The sequence below is a fragment of the Corylus avellana genome, chromosome ca11 (genome assembly GCF_901000735.1).
Source record: "Corylus avellana chromosome ca11, CavTom2PMs-1.0".
NCBI classification, from domain to species: domain Eukaryota; kingdom Viridiplantae; phylum Streptophyta; class Magnoliopsida; order Fagales; family Betulaceae; genus Corylus; species Corylus avellana.
In genome coordinates, this window is record NC_081551.1 from 18,635,606 (window position 1) to 18,654,662 (window position 19,057).

Consider the following 19,057-nt stretch of genomic DNA (forward strand, 5'->3'; position numbering starts at 1 on the left):
TGTAAATTAGGTCAACTAATACTGATTAAGACGATTTTGAGTTTATTGACACCAAATAATAAAATCCTTTTTGTTGTTATGGTGTAAAATCCCAATTGATATATGAGTCAGGGGCGGACTTACTTGTTGCGTCCCCCTAAAGTTTTTAAAATTTCTCCCAAAGTATATGACCTTTTCAAATTTTTTCCTCAAAAATATTATTTTTGTCCCCCTAAATAATATTTTTTTCTATTTTACTCCCCTCTTGGCTCTTCCAGCAGAGAAACCTACAAAGCTCCTACTAGTCTTTTTTTGAGGTCATAGACAAGATAGCATAGCAGCCTGTAGCTTGCAAGTGCAGTGACAGCTTTTCTTAAGTTGCAGAGATAAGTACGAAACCTTAAAAAAAAAGTTCACAAAAAATCCAATTTTGTAACTAGTTTTCAAAAGTTGAAGTATAAAAAAGTTACAATTTGTCAAAAATGTCTCCATAGAGACTATACTTGTTAGCTTCTAACATGATCTCTAATTTGGTTTGAGATTTTGAAGCAACTTTCCTTGGGCTTTAAACCCTGTCCAGACTCTAGCGTCATGTCTCTTCTCTGCCTACTGCCATCAAACTCATAATTAAAACTAAAAAGGTAATGACTATAGTTATATCAAATTAATATTACTTATATAATTTATGAAAAAATATAAAAAAGCCCCATAAATTATCAACAGTTTTTTATTTAGCATCCTGATGTTCCAAAAGTCATAAAGTAGCCCTCCAAACTACCAATCAATTGCAACTTAGCCACTTCGTTAGTCATTACCTTCAAATAGGATGGAAAATTCAATACGACGTCGTTTTGGAAGGTTAAGTTACTAAAATGCTCTTTTGAAGAAAAAAAATCAATTAAAAAAATGCCCACAAAACGACGTGGTTTTGAGAAAAAAAAATTAAAAAAATTAAAAAACTACTCCCCCGTGAGCGCCGGCCTCGCTTCGCAACCCGAACCAGTGCTCCGCGAGGTCACAGTAACTGGTTCGCGGCGAAAATCTCTCTCTCTCTCACAGTTAGCTGGCCACTCGTTTTAATATTCATTTTCATTTTCTTCTCTTCTTCCTCGAGTTTTCCAGAACAAGATGAAGGAGAGAGAAAGAGAGAGATTTTCGCACTTTCAAATTTGTTTATTTGGATTTTGATTTTCACATCGATTTTCCCGGTATGTTCTTGGGAAAAATCGCAGGTTTCAGTTTCCTGTGAATATTTTGTTTTTTTTGGGCATGGAAAATCTATAGAGCTAGTTGACTCCATTTTTGCTGAAGAGATCTATTCTATAGCTTTGATAGGTTGTAGGTTTTTGGGTCGCAACTGATTCTTTTTGCCGGGCTGTCGATCTTTGCGTGGTTTTCTTCAAATGTAAGATTAATGGGTTCGATTTTTTCTTGTTTGAGACGCCATTGATTGTACGAAGAAAAAGAAAAAGAAAAAAGTTGAAGTTCCTCTCTCTTTCTTATGAGACTTGGAATTGTACTATTTTCTTTCTCCCTGTGCGTGTTTTTTGCTGGGATTAGAATCGTGTAATGCTGAGGTCAAAGGTTCATAAAACTGGTCTGAAAACCTTTGTCTCAATTGGGTGTGTCTGGTTTTCGACATAGATCGCTAGGAATCAAAGTTTACGGAGATCTGAATCAATGTCAGCCTAGCCTCGCAACCCCAACTCAGGGTCGCCGACCCTCTACAGTTCTCGCCTCAGGGCCGTCAGCACTTCTATCTCCATTGAACCACCGTTTTTTTAATTAACATAAAAAACAACGTCATTTTGCATTTTTCATCCAATTTGACGGTATTGACTAACGGAGTGGCCAAATTGCAACTGATTGGTAGTTTGGGGGGCTTTTTTTATATTTTTCCCTATAATTTATTTATGATTGCAACATAATTTTGGCTTGACTCTCAAAATTGTTGTTGTTGGAAGCTTCGATCTTGTTAGGAGAAACTAAAAAGAGTCCACGCTCAACGGTATCATTTTTTTGGACCCTATAAATTATGCTTAGTTTATTTTACTAATAATTTATACTATTGTGTGTTTGTGAATTGTGATGCCATGAGATTAAGATTTTGGTGTAGATAAATTATACAAGTTTTGATTTTAGCTTTCATTGTTGGATTTTGTTGGTTAATTTGGTGGGTTTGAATGCATTAATTTATTTCGCATTTTTTTCACTTGTTAGTGGTAATAATAATTATAATAAAATTATAACAAAAATCTGTACTTCTAGATGACTTTCTTGCAGACCATTTGGTAGTTTATATTGAGAAAGAAATTGCTAAGAATTTTACGTCAGAGATGATAATAGATGAATTTTATTCCATTCAAAGTAGACGTACATGTAACTTTTGTATACATTAATGACTTTTTTGTTTTTATTTTACATAAATACGCACAAACATACATATATAGAGAAATTATATGTATCTATGTAGCTTCGTCCCCCATACTAAAAGTCCTGGTTCCGGCCATGTATATGAGGTATGTAGCACCCCGATCCCATATTGGGAAGATGAGAAGATGTCTACATAGAGTGAGTGATTTATAAAGATAGTCATGAGTGCTAAGTCCCACATTGTTTAGTTATTAGGTGAAATTGGGCTTTATAATGAATTTTAGGAAAACTTCAAATTGATTAGTCTAGCGCAGATGTAGCTATCGCTTTTTCCTAGGTCGTTACAAGATATGACTTATGAGAACATAAACCTTCACTTCTTTTGTTAAGAAGTATAATCGCATAACCTAGAAAGCTTGTCTGGATTCAATTGAAGCTTAATAGAATTATTATTCTATATATATATATATATATATATATATATTATACGGTATAAGCATCTTCTTGTGTATAAATAAATTGAATTTCTCACTCATTCACGAGTAAGAAAGAACTGATAAGGCAACATCAATTTTCTTGTTGTAGAAGTTGATTGCAGAGAAAAAGATTATTGATAAGGTACTGCCTCTTATTGAGGTATCTCATTCATATTTGCATTAATCAGCTTAAGAGAGCGATGCAGGAGAGAGAAGGGGGGTGGTTATATAGGTGATTATTTTATTCAACAAAAAAAAAAAAAAGTTCTTATTTCTCTCAATTATGAGCACAAAATCGGTATCATGAAGATACGTACAGCGAGAGATCAAAACGGACTAACCGAGCTGATTGGGTCAGATCAAGTGAAAAGCATGTCCCCATTTCACGTGAACAGCATGACCCCAAATAATTGAGTAATTATTTGCGTGCAAGTCAGGTTCAACCGGAGAAAAAAACAAAAAAAGTTGGTCAAGAGAAAGGACAATGAACACCACGTGAACCTTGGGCTGTGATTGGCGGTGAAAAAAAAAAATTAACAGATTTGATTGATATAAGAGAAAAAGTAATAATACTTTGTATAAAAAAGTGAAAAAATATGTTTAATAGTAATTTTTTTATTTGAATAGTAATAAAAAGTTATTAAATGAAGTAAAAAGTAAGAATATTTGAATTGCATTTGAAATTTCTTTTTTTAATTTTTGGGTCTGGTCCAACCCTTTGCCAAAGCAAAGCAAGGTAAACTACCAAAAGGAATAGAAAAAAACAAAACTACCAATTGATTTTTTTTTTTTTCTTTTCTTTTCTTCTACTGAATTTGATCGGTTGACGGGTCACACAAAAGGCTCGTGAGTTTTAGTCTGGGCATTTGGCCCTTGGGGGTGGCCGGACCACCCCAAGGGCCAAACGATTTTTTTTATTTATTTTTTTCTTTAGTTTGGGTTTAGGGGTGGCTAGACCATCCCATGGCCCTTGGGGTGGTCTGGCCACCCTTGGCCGACCTTTGGGGTGACTCTCAAACTACCCTCAGTTAAAATCGGGTGGTCCAGTCACTCCTTATAGCTAAGATGGGTTGGCCAGCCACCTCTTTTTTTTTTTATTAATTTATTTTTTATTTTTTTAATCTGAAATATTATTTTTTTATTATTTTTTGTAATGGAACGTGTGTCTTATTTGTGGCTTTAAAATTTTTAAGAATAAATTTCAACTATGAATTAAATATTCTCCAGTCCATTATGGACTGAAGAGGATCCTATTTCCTCACATGCCCAAAAGCAAGGCCTAAAGCTGCGTTTAGTTAGAGCAATCGGTGCAAAATGAAAAGCATATCAACTCTTTTCAAAGCACAATAATTATTGGGAAAAGGGGAAAAATACAATTTTATTATTATTATTTTTTTTTATTTATTTTTTATCTATGTGGTATGAGATTTTAACAAATAGTTCATTTAAGTTTTGAAAAGTGATTAATCATTCTCTAGAATAAGAGGAATTTGTTTTTTTTTTTTTTTTTCTCTACTATAAGAGAAGTTGATAGAGTGTATTAACTTGACATATGTAATATATATCACATACAAAAACAAAAAAATCAAATATAAAATATAAACATAAAAAATTAAAAAATTAAAAAAGAAAAATAGAAGAGGTGGTCGAGCCACTCTTTTGACCTTAAACCACCTCTAAGGTTATGGGGATAGTTCAGTCACTCACAAATATGCTTAAAGGAAATAGTCGAACCACCCTCACCGACCAATGTAAATGGCCAAACCACCCCATGACCTTAAGAGTGCCTTTCATTTAGCTAAAAGGGTCCCTCAACCATTTTTTTAATATCTTCTTAGTGTAATTAACATGTATTACAATAGAATTTGTGCTGATATATAAGTTATTTATTCGACAGCAAAGACGATTTTTTTTTAAAAAAAATTTACCCTAAGTACTTTTGAAAAATCAGAGAGCTATACGTTAATACTTCAAACTTGATCGACCAAAAATCATTTTTCCCGTGATTATAAGCAAATCTGAGGCTACTTCGTCCCCAAGGCTTGATTGGGCGCCAAAGACCGAAATAGATGCACTCATCTGCGCGCCTCTTGTACGTGATCTCTCTTTCTTTATCAGTTCAGTTGCGCACGTGTCCTAATACGCAAGTCACAGAACCGGCACCGCCATACGGCCACGGGGCTAAGAATCTGACTAGGAAAACCATTAGCTTTGTCTTCCTCCTCAAAAGTAAAGCCAAATTAAGTTCATCCCCCACACCCAAAATTTCATCCCCTTGTATGGAAAAACACGTGTTCTTCAAACCAAAATCAACAAATTTCATCATTATCAAAAACAATAGCCATGCAAGCATGCATCTAGTGATCCCAGTGGCTGGATTCTCCTGTCAAAGAAACTAGTAATTCAGCTACAATCTTTGGCTTAGAGGGACTCAGAGAGCCAGTTATGTTATGCCAGAGAGCCATTGATTAGACTGCCAGGTGGCAGCATCAACTGCGTTGCAGATCAACTACGTGGGACCTGTTATTTGATGAGAACCGTGGTGGGGGCAGCCGTTGCCTTATCTTATTACGCCTTGGATGATACGCCTTGGTTTGGACAGGTGTACGCGTGGGTGTCTCTCGTCACCATGAAGCATTAACACACAAAACACCTCGTTAAAGCTTAGGAGTTAGGAATTAGGAAAGCAAAAACCTTTCAGCATCAGGGGAATCAATCCAAAAGCTCTTTATGCGCAAGCTTTGCTTCCTTCCTGCCTATATAATGTCCTGGAACACATATTCTTTTCTTTTCAAGCTCTCCTCTCACAGAAAATAAAAACAAATTGTAGTAATCGGAAGAAGAACAGAACACAACAGAACACAAAAATGTGCTACCCGGGTTCTGTGCCTTTGGTTGGCATTAGGGAATTGTCGGTGCAAAACAGATGGTTTGTTTTGCAGGCGCCCATTGGGGTCGAAGCAGTGACAAGGCGTGCATCAACGGCAGTGGTTGGAGGAGCTGCGGAAGGTGGCGGCGGCGGCGGCGGTAGTGGCTCGGTAAAGCAGTGCGTGTGTTCACCAACGCGGCATCCAGGTTCATTTCGGTGTAGGCAACATCATGCTGCTGGGTATGTTTGGGGCGGTCGGATGCTAAGAAATGGGTGTAGTAGTGATTAGTCAAGATCATCTATCTCTTTGTTTGGTGTCACAGAATTAACAAAGAATAATGATATATATTTGTCTGGTTACTGATAGATAGAGAATCTCTTTCCTTCTACAGTTTCTCATGAGCCATGATTCCATGAATGAATTATATGAATTGGATGAAAGAGGAAATTAAAGGTTTCCTCTTACCTTATACGGCGTATTCAATCTGTCAGTCCTTTTTCTTTGAATCACTCTTTTCCGTCTGAAATGCATGTGTGTTTTGGATGCCTCCTTCCAATTGATGCTTTCTAGCTCTATAGTATAAAGGTATGGTTGTTTTGCCATTGCCAAAATATACTTGCGATTTTCCTAAGGGTTTTTTTTTTTTTTTTGTGAAGAATATGTTCTTGACAGAAAGTAATCACAGTCTAGGGTGGTCAATTTCTTATACGACTTCCGACAAAGTCAACAAAAAAATTAGACATGAATTAATACGAAAAATTAGCACATTAAAAGTTGAAGAGTTTTAATTTGAAGATGGTTTTGTATTATTATTATTATTTTTTTTTAACAAATTTGAAAGATTTTGTTTTTTTGGGTGGAGGCGCCATGGCTCCCTCCTGCCTCCTCTTGGGTCCATCACTGCAAGTATCCGACCCGTCGAATGAGCTATCTTCTTCAATAGTAATCAAACTTGAAAAGAAAAAAAAAAGGAAGAAAATCATTTACAATAAATTATCATGAATCACGTCTCATAAGGGGTCCCAAATTTTCAAAGCTCTCCCTATGAGACTCAAAAAGGAATCTGGCATTGCGTTGGAGTGGGGTATTCGGATAATACTCTATTGGACCTACCATAGCGTTAAACAACTCACTGTCGGACACTTGCTACAAAATCAAACACAAGATCAGGCATGTCCAACAGAGGAAGGAAAACATATCTGAAGTTTCTTTAACATCGTTACTTAATCTCTATCCATAAGTAGATAATTTAACATAGAGATCAGACATCAATTAAACTTTTTGTGCCCTTTAATAAGAAGTTGACACGTCAGAATAAGAAAAGTAAATGTAAATGTATCCAAAACACTGGATCTGACATCTAAAATTCATCATCTACACCAATTTCATAAAAAAAACATATATTCAGATATATATTCTCTTAGAAAAACCACCGCCATTGAGAGAACTCCACCGCCACCGCCCAGGCCGGCCCACACCAGCAACGCCCAGGCTAACCCCACCGCTTGGCCATTAAAGTTCATGCGCTATTACTTAGGAACGTTAAAATGTGATCCTAGGCAATATGTGGAGCTTGGAGAGATTATTGTTCTTGGTTTTGTATATCAAGTCACATTCTTTTCCTGCACAATCCAATTGAAATTTTTCTCTGTTGATAGAATTGGTCAATTCCACTTAACATTCAGTTATTTATAAAATAATCCGCATTTGCTTTTGCCCGTGTGCAAGAAGAAGAAAGAATTAGGAAGAACATGCTGTCTCTGCTTAGAAAAATTGCAGACCTTCCAAGAGGCATAGTAGACCTCTCAGTTTTGCCAGGATTTTGATAGTTAAAAACAGGGGCTTGAAAAAATCTATACAGTTGAAGGAGACAATCTCGGTCTGTTAAAAACAGGGCCTTGAAAAAAAGCTTGTTTGAGTGTATATGCATCTCTTGTTCCAGGCTGATATGTTAACTTCTTATTCAATGGCACAAAAAGCTTGATTTATGTTAGAAACTTATAAAAGTTATCCTCTTTAACATATTTCAGAGATTCAGAACAGGTCGCACCATATCACAAAGACAATCCATTCCATCCCTTTGTACAGAACAGGAAAAAAATAATAATAAATAAAAAGAAGAAGAAGAAGAAGAAGAGAATTTCGACAAAAGATACCTGTATTCTAAAATTAGAATGCCAAGATTCAACACCTAAACCAATGCCACTATAAACCACTCCAATAAGACTAAACAGGCTTATGTCAAATTTATATACTTCATTTTGGTCCCAAGGCCTTTCAATATGTTCAGCTCCCAACTCGTCATTGAAAAGTTTTGCTATATTCTACTGGCATCCACTCCATCACTGCAAAAATAAAAAACCAGTTCAGGATTAGCAAAGAAAATTTTGATGCTTCAGAGCACCTTTTTTTTTTTGTGTGGTTGATTTGTGAGAAAACAGGGACTAACAAGAAAAGAAAAACAGAATCAACAGCCTCAACTCGAGCGACACAAATGGCACAAGTTAGGCCACCCCTCATATTCCATCTCTGCTTGCTCAGTTTCCACTCACAGTGCACAGGAAACCACAGCATAACACAGGCAGAATATTATGTAAATACCACCCTTTCTTTTCGGAAAGGATGGGTGTGCCCTCCATAGAGAACCAAACCAGATGGCAAACTGGACTTAGCCTGTTGACAAAATTTATACACTTTGTATGTATTTTCAGCCAGACTACTATGTTTACTCTTGGTGAGCACCAAAATTTTCAACCCAAACCAATGTTCAGGTTTAGTATCAAAGAACAGTTTTCTTAAGTGTGCAACAGAAGCAGCAATTCGGTAGAGTCTGCAATACAGTAAAGAAAAGCTCACCCCCGGGTAGCAATCTTGGTGGACAATTGTCTGGTTGTTTGTATTTACATACACCTCGCAGGATAATCTTGCCTGATGAACATGTAACAGAATGTCATGAAATTATCTGGACAAAACTAAAGTATATCTACCATATGCCAAGGCAATTAACACTTTTGCAACTACATACTTAGGCATAGTGAAATTCACTCAATCATATATATGTTCCTAAAGAACCAGAACAAATGCATCCTCTAAAATCTGCTGCTGAGGTTTGTCTCTATAGTTATCTAATCCCGCGAGTAGTTCATGTTACAAGTGAAGCAAATAATGATATTATATCTACCAATTTTTTTGCTACACATATCTAAATCAATTATTCAACCTATGTATGAGAATGCCTTACCAATTTGAGCCTGCAGCGTGAGCAGATATTGTTGCGACATATTAGCTTGTGGAAAACCATATCCCTAATTTAAACAAAAAATAGTCCTAAAAAAACCATATCCCCAAACCTCAATCTTTCTTTTAGACCTTTAACAAACCCTGAATCCTAATGTCTTTCTAGCATTTACCCAAGCCCTCAATGCTCACCTAAATATAGGGGTGAAAAGTTGCATTCGCATGTCGGGTTTGGTTCCCCACGATCATAATACTATATAAATCAACTATAATTCGACCCCCGTTTAATTGAACTCTATTTCTCCCAAACCAAATTCAGTACCAATAATTACAAATAAAGCCAACAAAACAGTACACATTTCCATTTCCAATGATTTTCATTAACATATAGTGTAATTTCAAAAGATTTACGAGCAAGATTTACCTTGAGAGGAATATTGATGAAGAAGAACCCTAATGCTCCATTCACCTCCGTAACAGTATCAAAAGGGATCACACCCTTGGCCAAATCTTCAAGCAAGTAAAAAACGTCGTGGATCACCTCGAACCCGTTGAGATCGAGCGTGGCGTTCACGTACGACAAACCTCTGGCCCTCACGCGCCCGCCATCCGAGTTCACGATCCCTAGCTCTCTCCCTCGGTACCCGACCGAGACGGCCATGGACTGGTAGTCGAAGGAGAAGAGGTCCCGGTTGCGGACCTTGACGGTGAGCGAGAACGAGAGGTCGAGGGTGAGTTGGGGGGACGATTTGACTCCGATGTTATTGAGTCGGAGGCGGACGAGTTGGACGGTCGGGTCGGAGGGGTAGAGGAAGTAGACGGTGAGGGAGACGAGGAGAAGAGCTGTGAAGGAGGTGAGAAACTGGCAGATACGGCGGCGTTTCGAAGGTGGTGGGTGGTAGAGGGGGAGGACGATGACATTTTGGGCAGTGGTGTTGGGGTTCGGAGGGAGAGGGGCGTAGACAACGTAGTCCTTCCTTGAAGTCATGCTTGCGGCTTCCGTTCCATTCCGTAACGAGCAGGAGATTTAAGAGAAAGGACAAGAAAATATAATTAAAATTAAATTTTAATTTTAAAAGTTATTTTTTATGACCAAAAAAAAAAAAAAACACTTGAATTACTCGAAAGAAATGTATAATTTATTTATTTTTTCTTATGTAATTGTTATTACTGAAAATTAAAAGGAAATGTTTTGGAAAAAAATAATATTTCATTTTTATATTTTGGTATCATTCGTATCACGATGGGGACCTATCCTAATCACCTAAATTACAATTATTTTCAAATTTTGACTTTAAAGACTATCCACCAAATGGAAAAAACATAAAAATAAAAATCCTTTGAAGAATTTTTTAGAACACCTAGCGTGAATGGACGGTGTTCATGCTCGATAAACAGTAATATAAATTTTTTAAAAATAAAAATACAAATTTTTTGAAACAGTAAAATCTGTATTACTGTTCACCCAGTGTGAACATTGTTCACTCACAGCTCTAGAGCTGTAAAGAAGCAATTCCGACCGCTTTTTTTTTTTTTTATGAAAAAAATTCTTTTGCAAAAACTTCTAGCTAGCAGTTGAGTAAAATCGCATCATGTAATCAATTTAGATTGTAATATAATTGAGAGTAAAAATCAATATTTCAATAAGTAAAGACCTCTCGTGCAATATTAGCTACAAATTTATTTGTAAAAAAGTTGCTTATGCAAGCGAAGCGTCATTTCTATCTCTATCTCTTTCTCTTTCTCTTTCCTATTTTATGCTCCTTTACCACCTAATAATGGTGATCGAACTTGGGTCTAGTCATTTTCAGTTCTATCCTCATTGCTATTGCTTTCAAGTTTTCTTGCCTTAGAGTAGGAATGTTTTCAGAGACAGTCCAGGTAACCTAAAAAAATTTCCATTTTCAATGACCCATTTCTTTTCCTGTGTGCCGAGAATTTATTAGATCTGGCCAATTATTTGGCCCATTCTTATTTTTTAAAAAAAAAAACATGTTTTTCTTGTATTTTAATGATTGTATTGTTTTTTTTTTTAAAACATCACTCAAATATTTGAAACTGGATCTTTTCCCGTTCAAATGAATCAAAAAATATCCGGAGTCGTTATATTTTAGGTGTATTTTTGTTCTTTCACTTTTTAAGAATACAAAAATATTCATAAAATACAACTAACTGAATATTATGATTATTTTCCAATTTAAATAAATTGAAGAAAATCCTAATTCCAATTATTTATACATTTCCTTAAAGCCCACCTAGCGTGATACCCATAATAATATCTAGTGGATGTGAATTGGTGTTTTAACTTTTAATTAAGAAATCACACCACTTAAACTTTGAAAGATGAAAAGATAATGGCATAATGTATAGTATTAGTCTTTGTTGAAGTATCTGAACTCCTTCTATGTGGATTCTCTCTTTTCTTAATCATCCACCTATTCTGGTTTTGTTTAGGACAAAAAAAATAAAAAATAAAAAATAAAAAATGATCAAGACCATGACCTGTGAGAGGCTGAGGTTGCACTAACCTTATGAATCGGTGGCCACTAAAACAAATAGAATTCTAGAAAATTATTATTATAAAATCTCGACCACTTGAAAATGGTACGATATTTTGACCTTTTTCCAAAAGTAAAAGTAAATGTAAAATTGAAATATAATATAAAATTTTGAGTTGTGCTACAAGAGAGGATGCTTCTAATTCTCGAGAATTTTGTCTAGATTCGACTCTCAATAATTTTTACAAAATTAAATTAAATTATTTAATTTATATTCTAAACCCAAAAGTCCTTTGTAATAGTACATAGAATTTATGCAAATTTAATATGTTGGGTACACGAATCTTATCCTCATTATTACCGGCACTAATTAAGAATTTCTAGCCACATGATTTGAGGTTTCAGCATATTAGTCTCTTGATGACTTTAATTCCTTCTTCTACTAGCTAGTGATGTGGACTAGCTAGCATATAAGATCTTAAAGGCATGATTATTCGTTCCTAATTGATTGATTCAGCTTTCCTTAATAAATTAATTCGTTTGAAAGATAATTAATGAAAAAGTTTAAAATGAGAAAGTGACACGTAAGCAGCACACAAAAAGAGGTAGGTGAAAAGAAAGAAAAAAGAGGCGTCAGACGTGTAACAGATATATTTTAGTTTGCACGCCAAATTTTCTTCCACCGTCATTGTCGAGGGCCATCACCTTTTTTTGGTGCTGATTAAAAGAAATTAATATCGGGCTTAATTTTCCCCACTAAAATTCATACACCATTCAATACCCATCTCAACTATTTCAATATGAGCCAGAAAAAACAAATTACAAGGAATATTCAAAATCCACCCACAAAATATGATGCATGCAACAAGTGCCCATAAGAACTATATGATAATTCTGTCATATAACAATGGAGAAAGTCACTCAAATGTGAAGAATTTGCAGCCAGAGAGAGTGGTGAGAGAGAGAGCTTTATTTTTTTTTAATAACGGCTCTTCTAACTCACCATACAAAATAAACGGAGAGCATATTTATCAAACAACAATCGAGAGTATAAGCTATATATAAGCAGAACCACAGATGCAAAATAACATATATTCTTATACAAATATTTGTTATAGATGGATTTGAAAGGATATAAGATTATACCAAAGCATAAATTAACTATTATGTGGACTCGATTGACTTGGGAGACAGGGAAGCTACTGATGAGCTTTTGGCAGGAACGGATTTTGATCGCTTCATCCAAGCCGATGAGCTTGACCGGTGAAACCGGCAACGGAAGGAGCCTTGATGCGTTGTTGGTGAACACAAGCAGTGTCCTTTTGGTGAGCTTGATGCCACGCCGACGGGCTCTTCTTTCCCACTTTTCGGGGATGTGGAAACGGTAAGGCTGCCATGGGAGGCCATGTTTTTGCTATAAGAGGGAGCTGATGGAGGAACTCAGAGAGCGAAGGTTTGAGATATAAGGTAAGGGAATATATGAAAGAAAACTCTTATTTAAATGTCTTCTATGTACATCTAAATGTATAGTTAAGAGATAAGAGTATTGGTAAATAGAATATATATATATATATATATATGAGGAAATATATAGAATAGTAATAATTCAATCAAGTGGTGCCCTTTTGATTCGGTGTTGTTTGTCCATAGTGTGACTAACGAGGCAAAGAAAGCACTCTCTCCACCTCACGTCAAGCCCAAAGAGGATTCTTGTTTAGTTAGGTTACAATTTAATTGGTGGATTTTTTCTTTTAATTAAAAAAAAAAAAAAAAAAAGGCAAGAGGAGGTGATCAAAATGACTATTCTAATAAGACGTGATTATAGTAGTACCTGTCACTGAAAAACGTCTTAATTGAGATATCAATGAGACGCATGATTGTTTACGGTACTAATTATTAATCATGGCATAGAGATTCAAACTCATATCTTAGTGCGTATTTCACCGCTTTAAAAATTTGCTTGTCGCCAAAACTAATCTTTCGCAATAAAACAACAACTTGATTAGAGGATTACTTGGATGTACATATGTTCTCAATCAAAATTGATCGCTTTGACTACTAGATGATATTTATGATATACTATAACCTATAGGAAATAGATAACCTTTACCTTTTTTTTTGGGTGATTGCATGAGACAAACTTGGAAAAGCAGAAGAGACAAGCCATATCCTGTGGTGCCGCGAGTGGTAGCACTAAGAGATGAGGTTTTTGCATGTGGGGGCCTTTATGATATGTGTGGCAGGTTCTCTAACTAACCAAAAATCTCAAAGGGATCCCATTGCGCATCATCCCAGCAGTAGCACACAATTTGCCAAAAGATTCCAGCCAGCTCCCAGTTAGTTGCGAGTATTTTGTGCCACTCATTTGATCATTGGATGGGGGATTTGAGTCTGACACTTCATTTGCAGTGCATTTATCCTTAAACTATATATCAATTGGGACACTTAAGCTTCTCTAATTAGTACTTACCATTAATTACTTAAGAAATTAATATGTTTATCTTCTTTAAAGCTTCTCTAGTTTTCTAGTGAATTTCATAATTGCTGGGCGGATGGATAGATTCAAAGCAGAATTGTTAGGATTTGGCAGCGTCTAAAACGACAATCCTTATCATGCGATACGACTCTAGAGCATTGAAGTGCGCAATTATCACTTTCGACTGTTTCTCAATACTTTAATTTCTTCACCTTCACTCTATTCTCTCCTACTGATTGGAGCCTTACACGACAAACATGGTGTGTTCAACGTTGAAGTACATAGAAACAGCCACAATCGATCTCCTCTGCCATTAATGAAAGCAGACAATGAGGAGTAGGTGGATCGAGCTACAAAACCTTTGTTGGTGATTAAACAAGTATATATAGTACTGGCTTCATCAGGCTCTGCATTAATGGAAACTGGACCACCTCTTTGGAGTTGGTGATGAAATTGAAGAAATTTATAAAGAAATAAAAGTAAAAGCGAAAATAAAAATAAAATAGACACAAAGATTTTTATGCTGTATTTATAGAGCTTATACATAAATGTAATCTTAATCAAATCCTCTAATTTATGGTGATGAAATCGTAATTAAATCCCTAAATTAGGCTAATGTAATCTTCATCAAATCCCTAACTTTAGGGTCATTCAAATATACTCTAACATCCTTCCTCAAACTCAGGTGAAAAATCTTGAAACCTTGAATTTGACTTTTTTTTTTTTTTTCTTTCTTTCTTTCTTTCTTTCTGTTTTTTTCTTAGAGATAGCAAAACAATACAAAAGAGGGTCATCTATGGGCCAAAAAATAGAGCCAACTTTGGGCTAAAATGAGAGACAACTGTGGGCTGAAGCGGGAGCCAACTGTGGGCTGAAGTGGCCTGGGTTTTAAACAATACCACAAAGGCCAAACAAAAAGAGAGCCAACTTTGGGCTGAAGTGACTGCTAACTTTGGACTGAAATGGCTTGAGTTTTATACAATACCACAGAGCCGAGCAAAAATAGGCTAACTAATGGATGGGAAACTTTGCCTCTTTTGATGGCAACTTGGCCTCTTTTAATGAAGAAATTCATAATTCTATGAATATCATATGCGAAATAATAAAATAGAAAAATAGACAAAAGGATTTTAATATGGTTCGGTCAACGATCTACATCCACACATAAAGCCCAAAGGGCTACATTAGACTCTTATTGAATTATTGATATTACAATACAAATGCTTTTATTTATAGTTGAATTGAAATAGATAAGTATGGTAATCAAATCTGATTGATTTGATTACCATCAAACTTGATTGCAATCAATAATTAAATACAAATGCTCTTATTTATAGTTGAATTGAAATCGATAAGTATGGTAATCAAATCTGATTGATTTGATTACCATCAAACCTGATTACAATCAATAATTAATCTATAATATCAATTTAATATATTTCCTTCTATGTAAGAAATATATTCTCTAACATTTCCCCTTAAACTTAAGATGGGAACTTGTGAAATCTTGAGTTTGCTTCTTGATCATAGTACTGAAGGAGGTGATTGATGGTGCCGGAATTGGAAGCATCGGCCGCTCTTAAACATCGACAACATTTAGCACTTTAGCCGGAATGAGCCAACTATGAGCCTTACATGAAAAGCCAACTATGGACTAAGAGAGAAATGAGATGGGCAACTATGGCCTATTTTAGAGAAGAAAGAGCCAACTATGGACTAAGATAAAAAGAGAATGGGCAACTATGGCCTCTTTTGAAAAGGGAAAGCTAATTGTGGGCTGAGAAAGAAAGGGAAAGCCAACTTTGGGCTAAGGGGGGAAAAGAAGTGGGCATCTTGGGCTTTTTTTGGGAGGGGGAGGCTCTTGTGAGCATTTTACCTCTTTGATTTTGATTTTTTTTTTTTTGATTGAGATAGCAAAACAATATAAAAGAGCGTCATCTATGGACCAAAAAAGAAAGCCAATTTTGGGCTAAAATGAGAGTCAAATGTAGGCTGAAGTGGGCCTGGGTTTTAAATAATACCACAAAGGTCAGACCTGGATTTTAAACAATACCACAAAGCCAAATAAAAAGATAACCAACTTTGGACTAAAGTGAAAATCAACTTTGGGCTGAAATGGCTTGAGTTTTAAACAATACCACATAGCCGAACAAAAATAGGTCAACTATGAGCCAAAAAATGGGCATCTAGGCCTCTTTTGATTTTTTTTTGGTCAACCGATAATTTTTCTTTTCTCGGTTTCCACTTTTCTCTCCCGTTTCTTTTTTCTTTTACAAAGGATCCAAACGTACAACAAAGGTAAGCACAAATAAAGAGGGAATTGCAGGAAAAAAAAAAAAAAAAACCCATCAGGCAAGGTTCTCATCCAAAACGTGCGGGCTTTTCCTTCTGGAACAGATTGGATCTAATCCAAAATCAAAGAGAAATTTGCTTTTCCTGTGGGATGACAACAAAGAAATAAAAAGTGGTGCCTTGCTGTAGGTATGAGGTAGACGTGGCTTGGAGCTGAACGGCGGCTTGGACTAGGAAGTATGAACGGCGGGACAAGGCATGGCGTTGGGCTGTGCCGTGGAGGGCTGGAGGTGACGTGGCAACTGCTGGGCTGTGAGCGGGAACAGAAGTCGGTGGCTGCAAATTTGGCCTTTTTTAAAAAAAAAAAAAAATTTTACGAAAAGAAAATAAAAATAAACCAAAATAAAGTCCACAGGACCATTTGGATCTATCATTGCCGTAAGTTGGTGGCCCTGATACCATAAAAAAATTTATAAAGAAATAAAAGCAAAAGCGAAAATAAAATAAAATAGACACGAAGATTTTTATGTGGTTCAGTCAACGACCTACATCCACAGATAAAGTCCATAGGAATTGGAAGCATCGGCAACTCTTAAACATCGACAACATTTAGCACTTTAACCGGAATGAGCCAACTATGAGCCTTACATGAAAAGCTAACGATGGACTAAGAGAGAAATGAGATGGTTAACTATGGCCTCTTTTAGAGAAGAAAGAGTCAACTATGGGCTAAGATAGAAAGATAATGGGCAACTATGGCCTCTTTTGAGAAGGAGAAGTCAACTATGGGGAGAAAGAAAGGGAAAGCCAACTTTGGGCTAAGGGGGGAGAAGGAGTTGGCATCTTGGGCCTCTTTTGTGAATATTTTTGGCCTCTTTTGATATTTTTTATTTTTTATTATTATTATTATTTTTAGATAGCAAAACAATACAAAATAGTGTCATCTATGGGCAAAAAAAGAAAGCCAACTTTAGGCTAAAATGAGAGCCAAATGTGGGCTGAAGTGGGCCTAAGTTTTAAACAATACCACAAAGCCAAATAAAAAGATAATCAACTTTGGGCTTAAGTAAGAACCAACTTTGAGCTGAAATGACCTGGGTTTTAAACAATACCATAGAGCTGAACAAAAATAGGTCAACTATGAGCCAAAAGATGGCATCTAGGCCCTTTTTTTTTTTTTTTCCCTGTTTATTTGTGCTTACCTTTGTTGTACGTTTGGATCCTTTGTAAAAAAATTTTAAAAAAAAACCATCAGGCAAGGTTCTCATCCAAAACGTGCGGGCTTTTCCTTCTGGAACAGATTGGATCTAATCCAAAATCAAAGAGAAATTTGCTTTTTCCTGTGGGATGACAAGTTCAACAAGAAATAAGAAATAGAAAGTGGTGCCTTGCTGTAGGGATGAGGTAGACGTGGCTTGGAGCTGAACGGCGGCTGGGACTAGGAAGTATGAACGGCGGTACAAGGCATGGCGTTGGACTGAGCCGTGGAGGGCTGGAGGTGACGTGGCAACTGCTGGGGCTGTGAGCGGGAACAGAAGTCGGTGGCTGACAGTGTTCTCTCCAGTGTTGGCGAAGGCCGGAAGCCGCGGTGTGCAGACATGGGAAGCAACCGTGTGTACTGCAAATTTGGCCCCTTTTTTTTTCCTTTTTTTTTTAATAAAAAGAAAATCAAAATAAATCAAAATAAACCAAAATAAAGTCCACAGGACCATTTGGATCGATCATTGGCGTAAGCCGGTAGCTCTAATACCATGAAGAAATTTACAAAGAAATAAAAGCAAAAGCAAAAATAAAAATAAAATAGACACAAAGATTTTTACGTGATTCAGTCAACGACCTACATCCATAGATAAAGCCCATATAGCTACATTAACCTCTTATTGAATTATTTTGTTTACAATACAAAACGCTTTATTTATATAGCTTACACATAAATGCAATCCTAATCAAATCTCCTAATTTAGAGCGATGAAATTATAATTGAATCCCTAAATTAGGTTAATTTAATCTTCATTAAATTCCTAACTTTATGATCATTCAAATATACTCTAATCGAAATTTGGGACAATATGGGTCTTTTCGGTTCCATTTTTCTAGCAAAATTTCATTGGGTCGTTTTGTGATTGTAAAGCAATGCCTTTCATTGGGTCGTTTTGGCTATTTTCATTAACCAGAGTGCTCGGATTGAATTATTTTGATACATGAAATTTCCCAAATTACTTTAATTTTGTTTTGTAGCCTCTCATTTCAACCACCATCCATGCCAACCGTCAAAACATGTAAATAGTACTTGATTATATTTCTATATTAACGATCCAGATTTATTTTTTATGAGAAAGAGATAGGTTGAAATTAAATCTAGATCATTAAAAAAACTATAATATGTAGTTCTTTTTTACCACACCTAAGTTAAATCTAAGTCTCATGGACAAACCTAGCTAGAGAAAGGCGGATGGGAGCCATGGCCCCCTCCAGAAAAAAAAAAATTGTTAAATAAGTTTTTTTAGTCTTTAAATTTGTTAAAAATAAACATTTTAGTGGCTTTTTTTTTTTTTTTTTACATTTTTTTTAATAATGTCTAGCCCTTAAAGTTAAATTTATAATTCAAAAATGTAAATACTGTTTTTGTGAGTGTAGGAATATATGATGGAAAAAGAATGTCAGAGAAAAAAAAAAAAAAAAAAAAGGAAGCAAAGAGAGAACAAGACTAATGGAGCATTAGAGCTACATCTTGTATTGTATTGAAGTATATTGAATTGTATTATAATAGTCTCTATTTATAGAAATTGCTAGCTAGGAGTGTATAATAAAATAAAATAAAATAAAGCCTAATTTAGAGAATATAAAAACATTCTA

The 19,057-nt window shown here is 35.6% G+C and overlaps 1 protein-coding gene across 1 annotated transcript; it reads right to left on the minus strand.

The window, feature by feature from the left end:
* Positions 1-7,706: 7,706 nt before the first annotated feature.
* On the minus strand, positions 7,707-9,951 carry LOC132166051 (uncharacterized). Its single transcript, XM_059576801.1, has 3 exons — positions 9,360-9,951; positions 8,555-8,626; positions 7,707-8,043 (listed from the first exon to the last, which is right to left on the minus strand). Exons 1-3 carry the CDS (start codon positions 9,921-9,923, stop codon positions 8,041-8,043), a joined length of 639 nt encoding a protein of 212 aa, XP_059432784.1. The 5' UTR covers positions 9,924-9,951; the 3' UTR covers positions 7,707-8,040.
* Between the last annotated feature and the right edge of the window lie 9,106 nt (positions 9,952-19,057).

Coding starts and splice junctions, on each gene's coding strand:
- LOC132166051 (XM_059576801.1), bottom strand. CDS start 9,923: ATGACTTCAAGGAAGGACTACGTTGTCTACGCCCCTCTCCCTCCGAAC. Junction 8,627..9,359: donor TCATCAATATTCCTCTCAAG/GTAAATCTTGCT, acceptor CATGTTCATCAG/GCAAGATTATCCTGCGAGGT.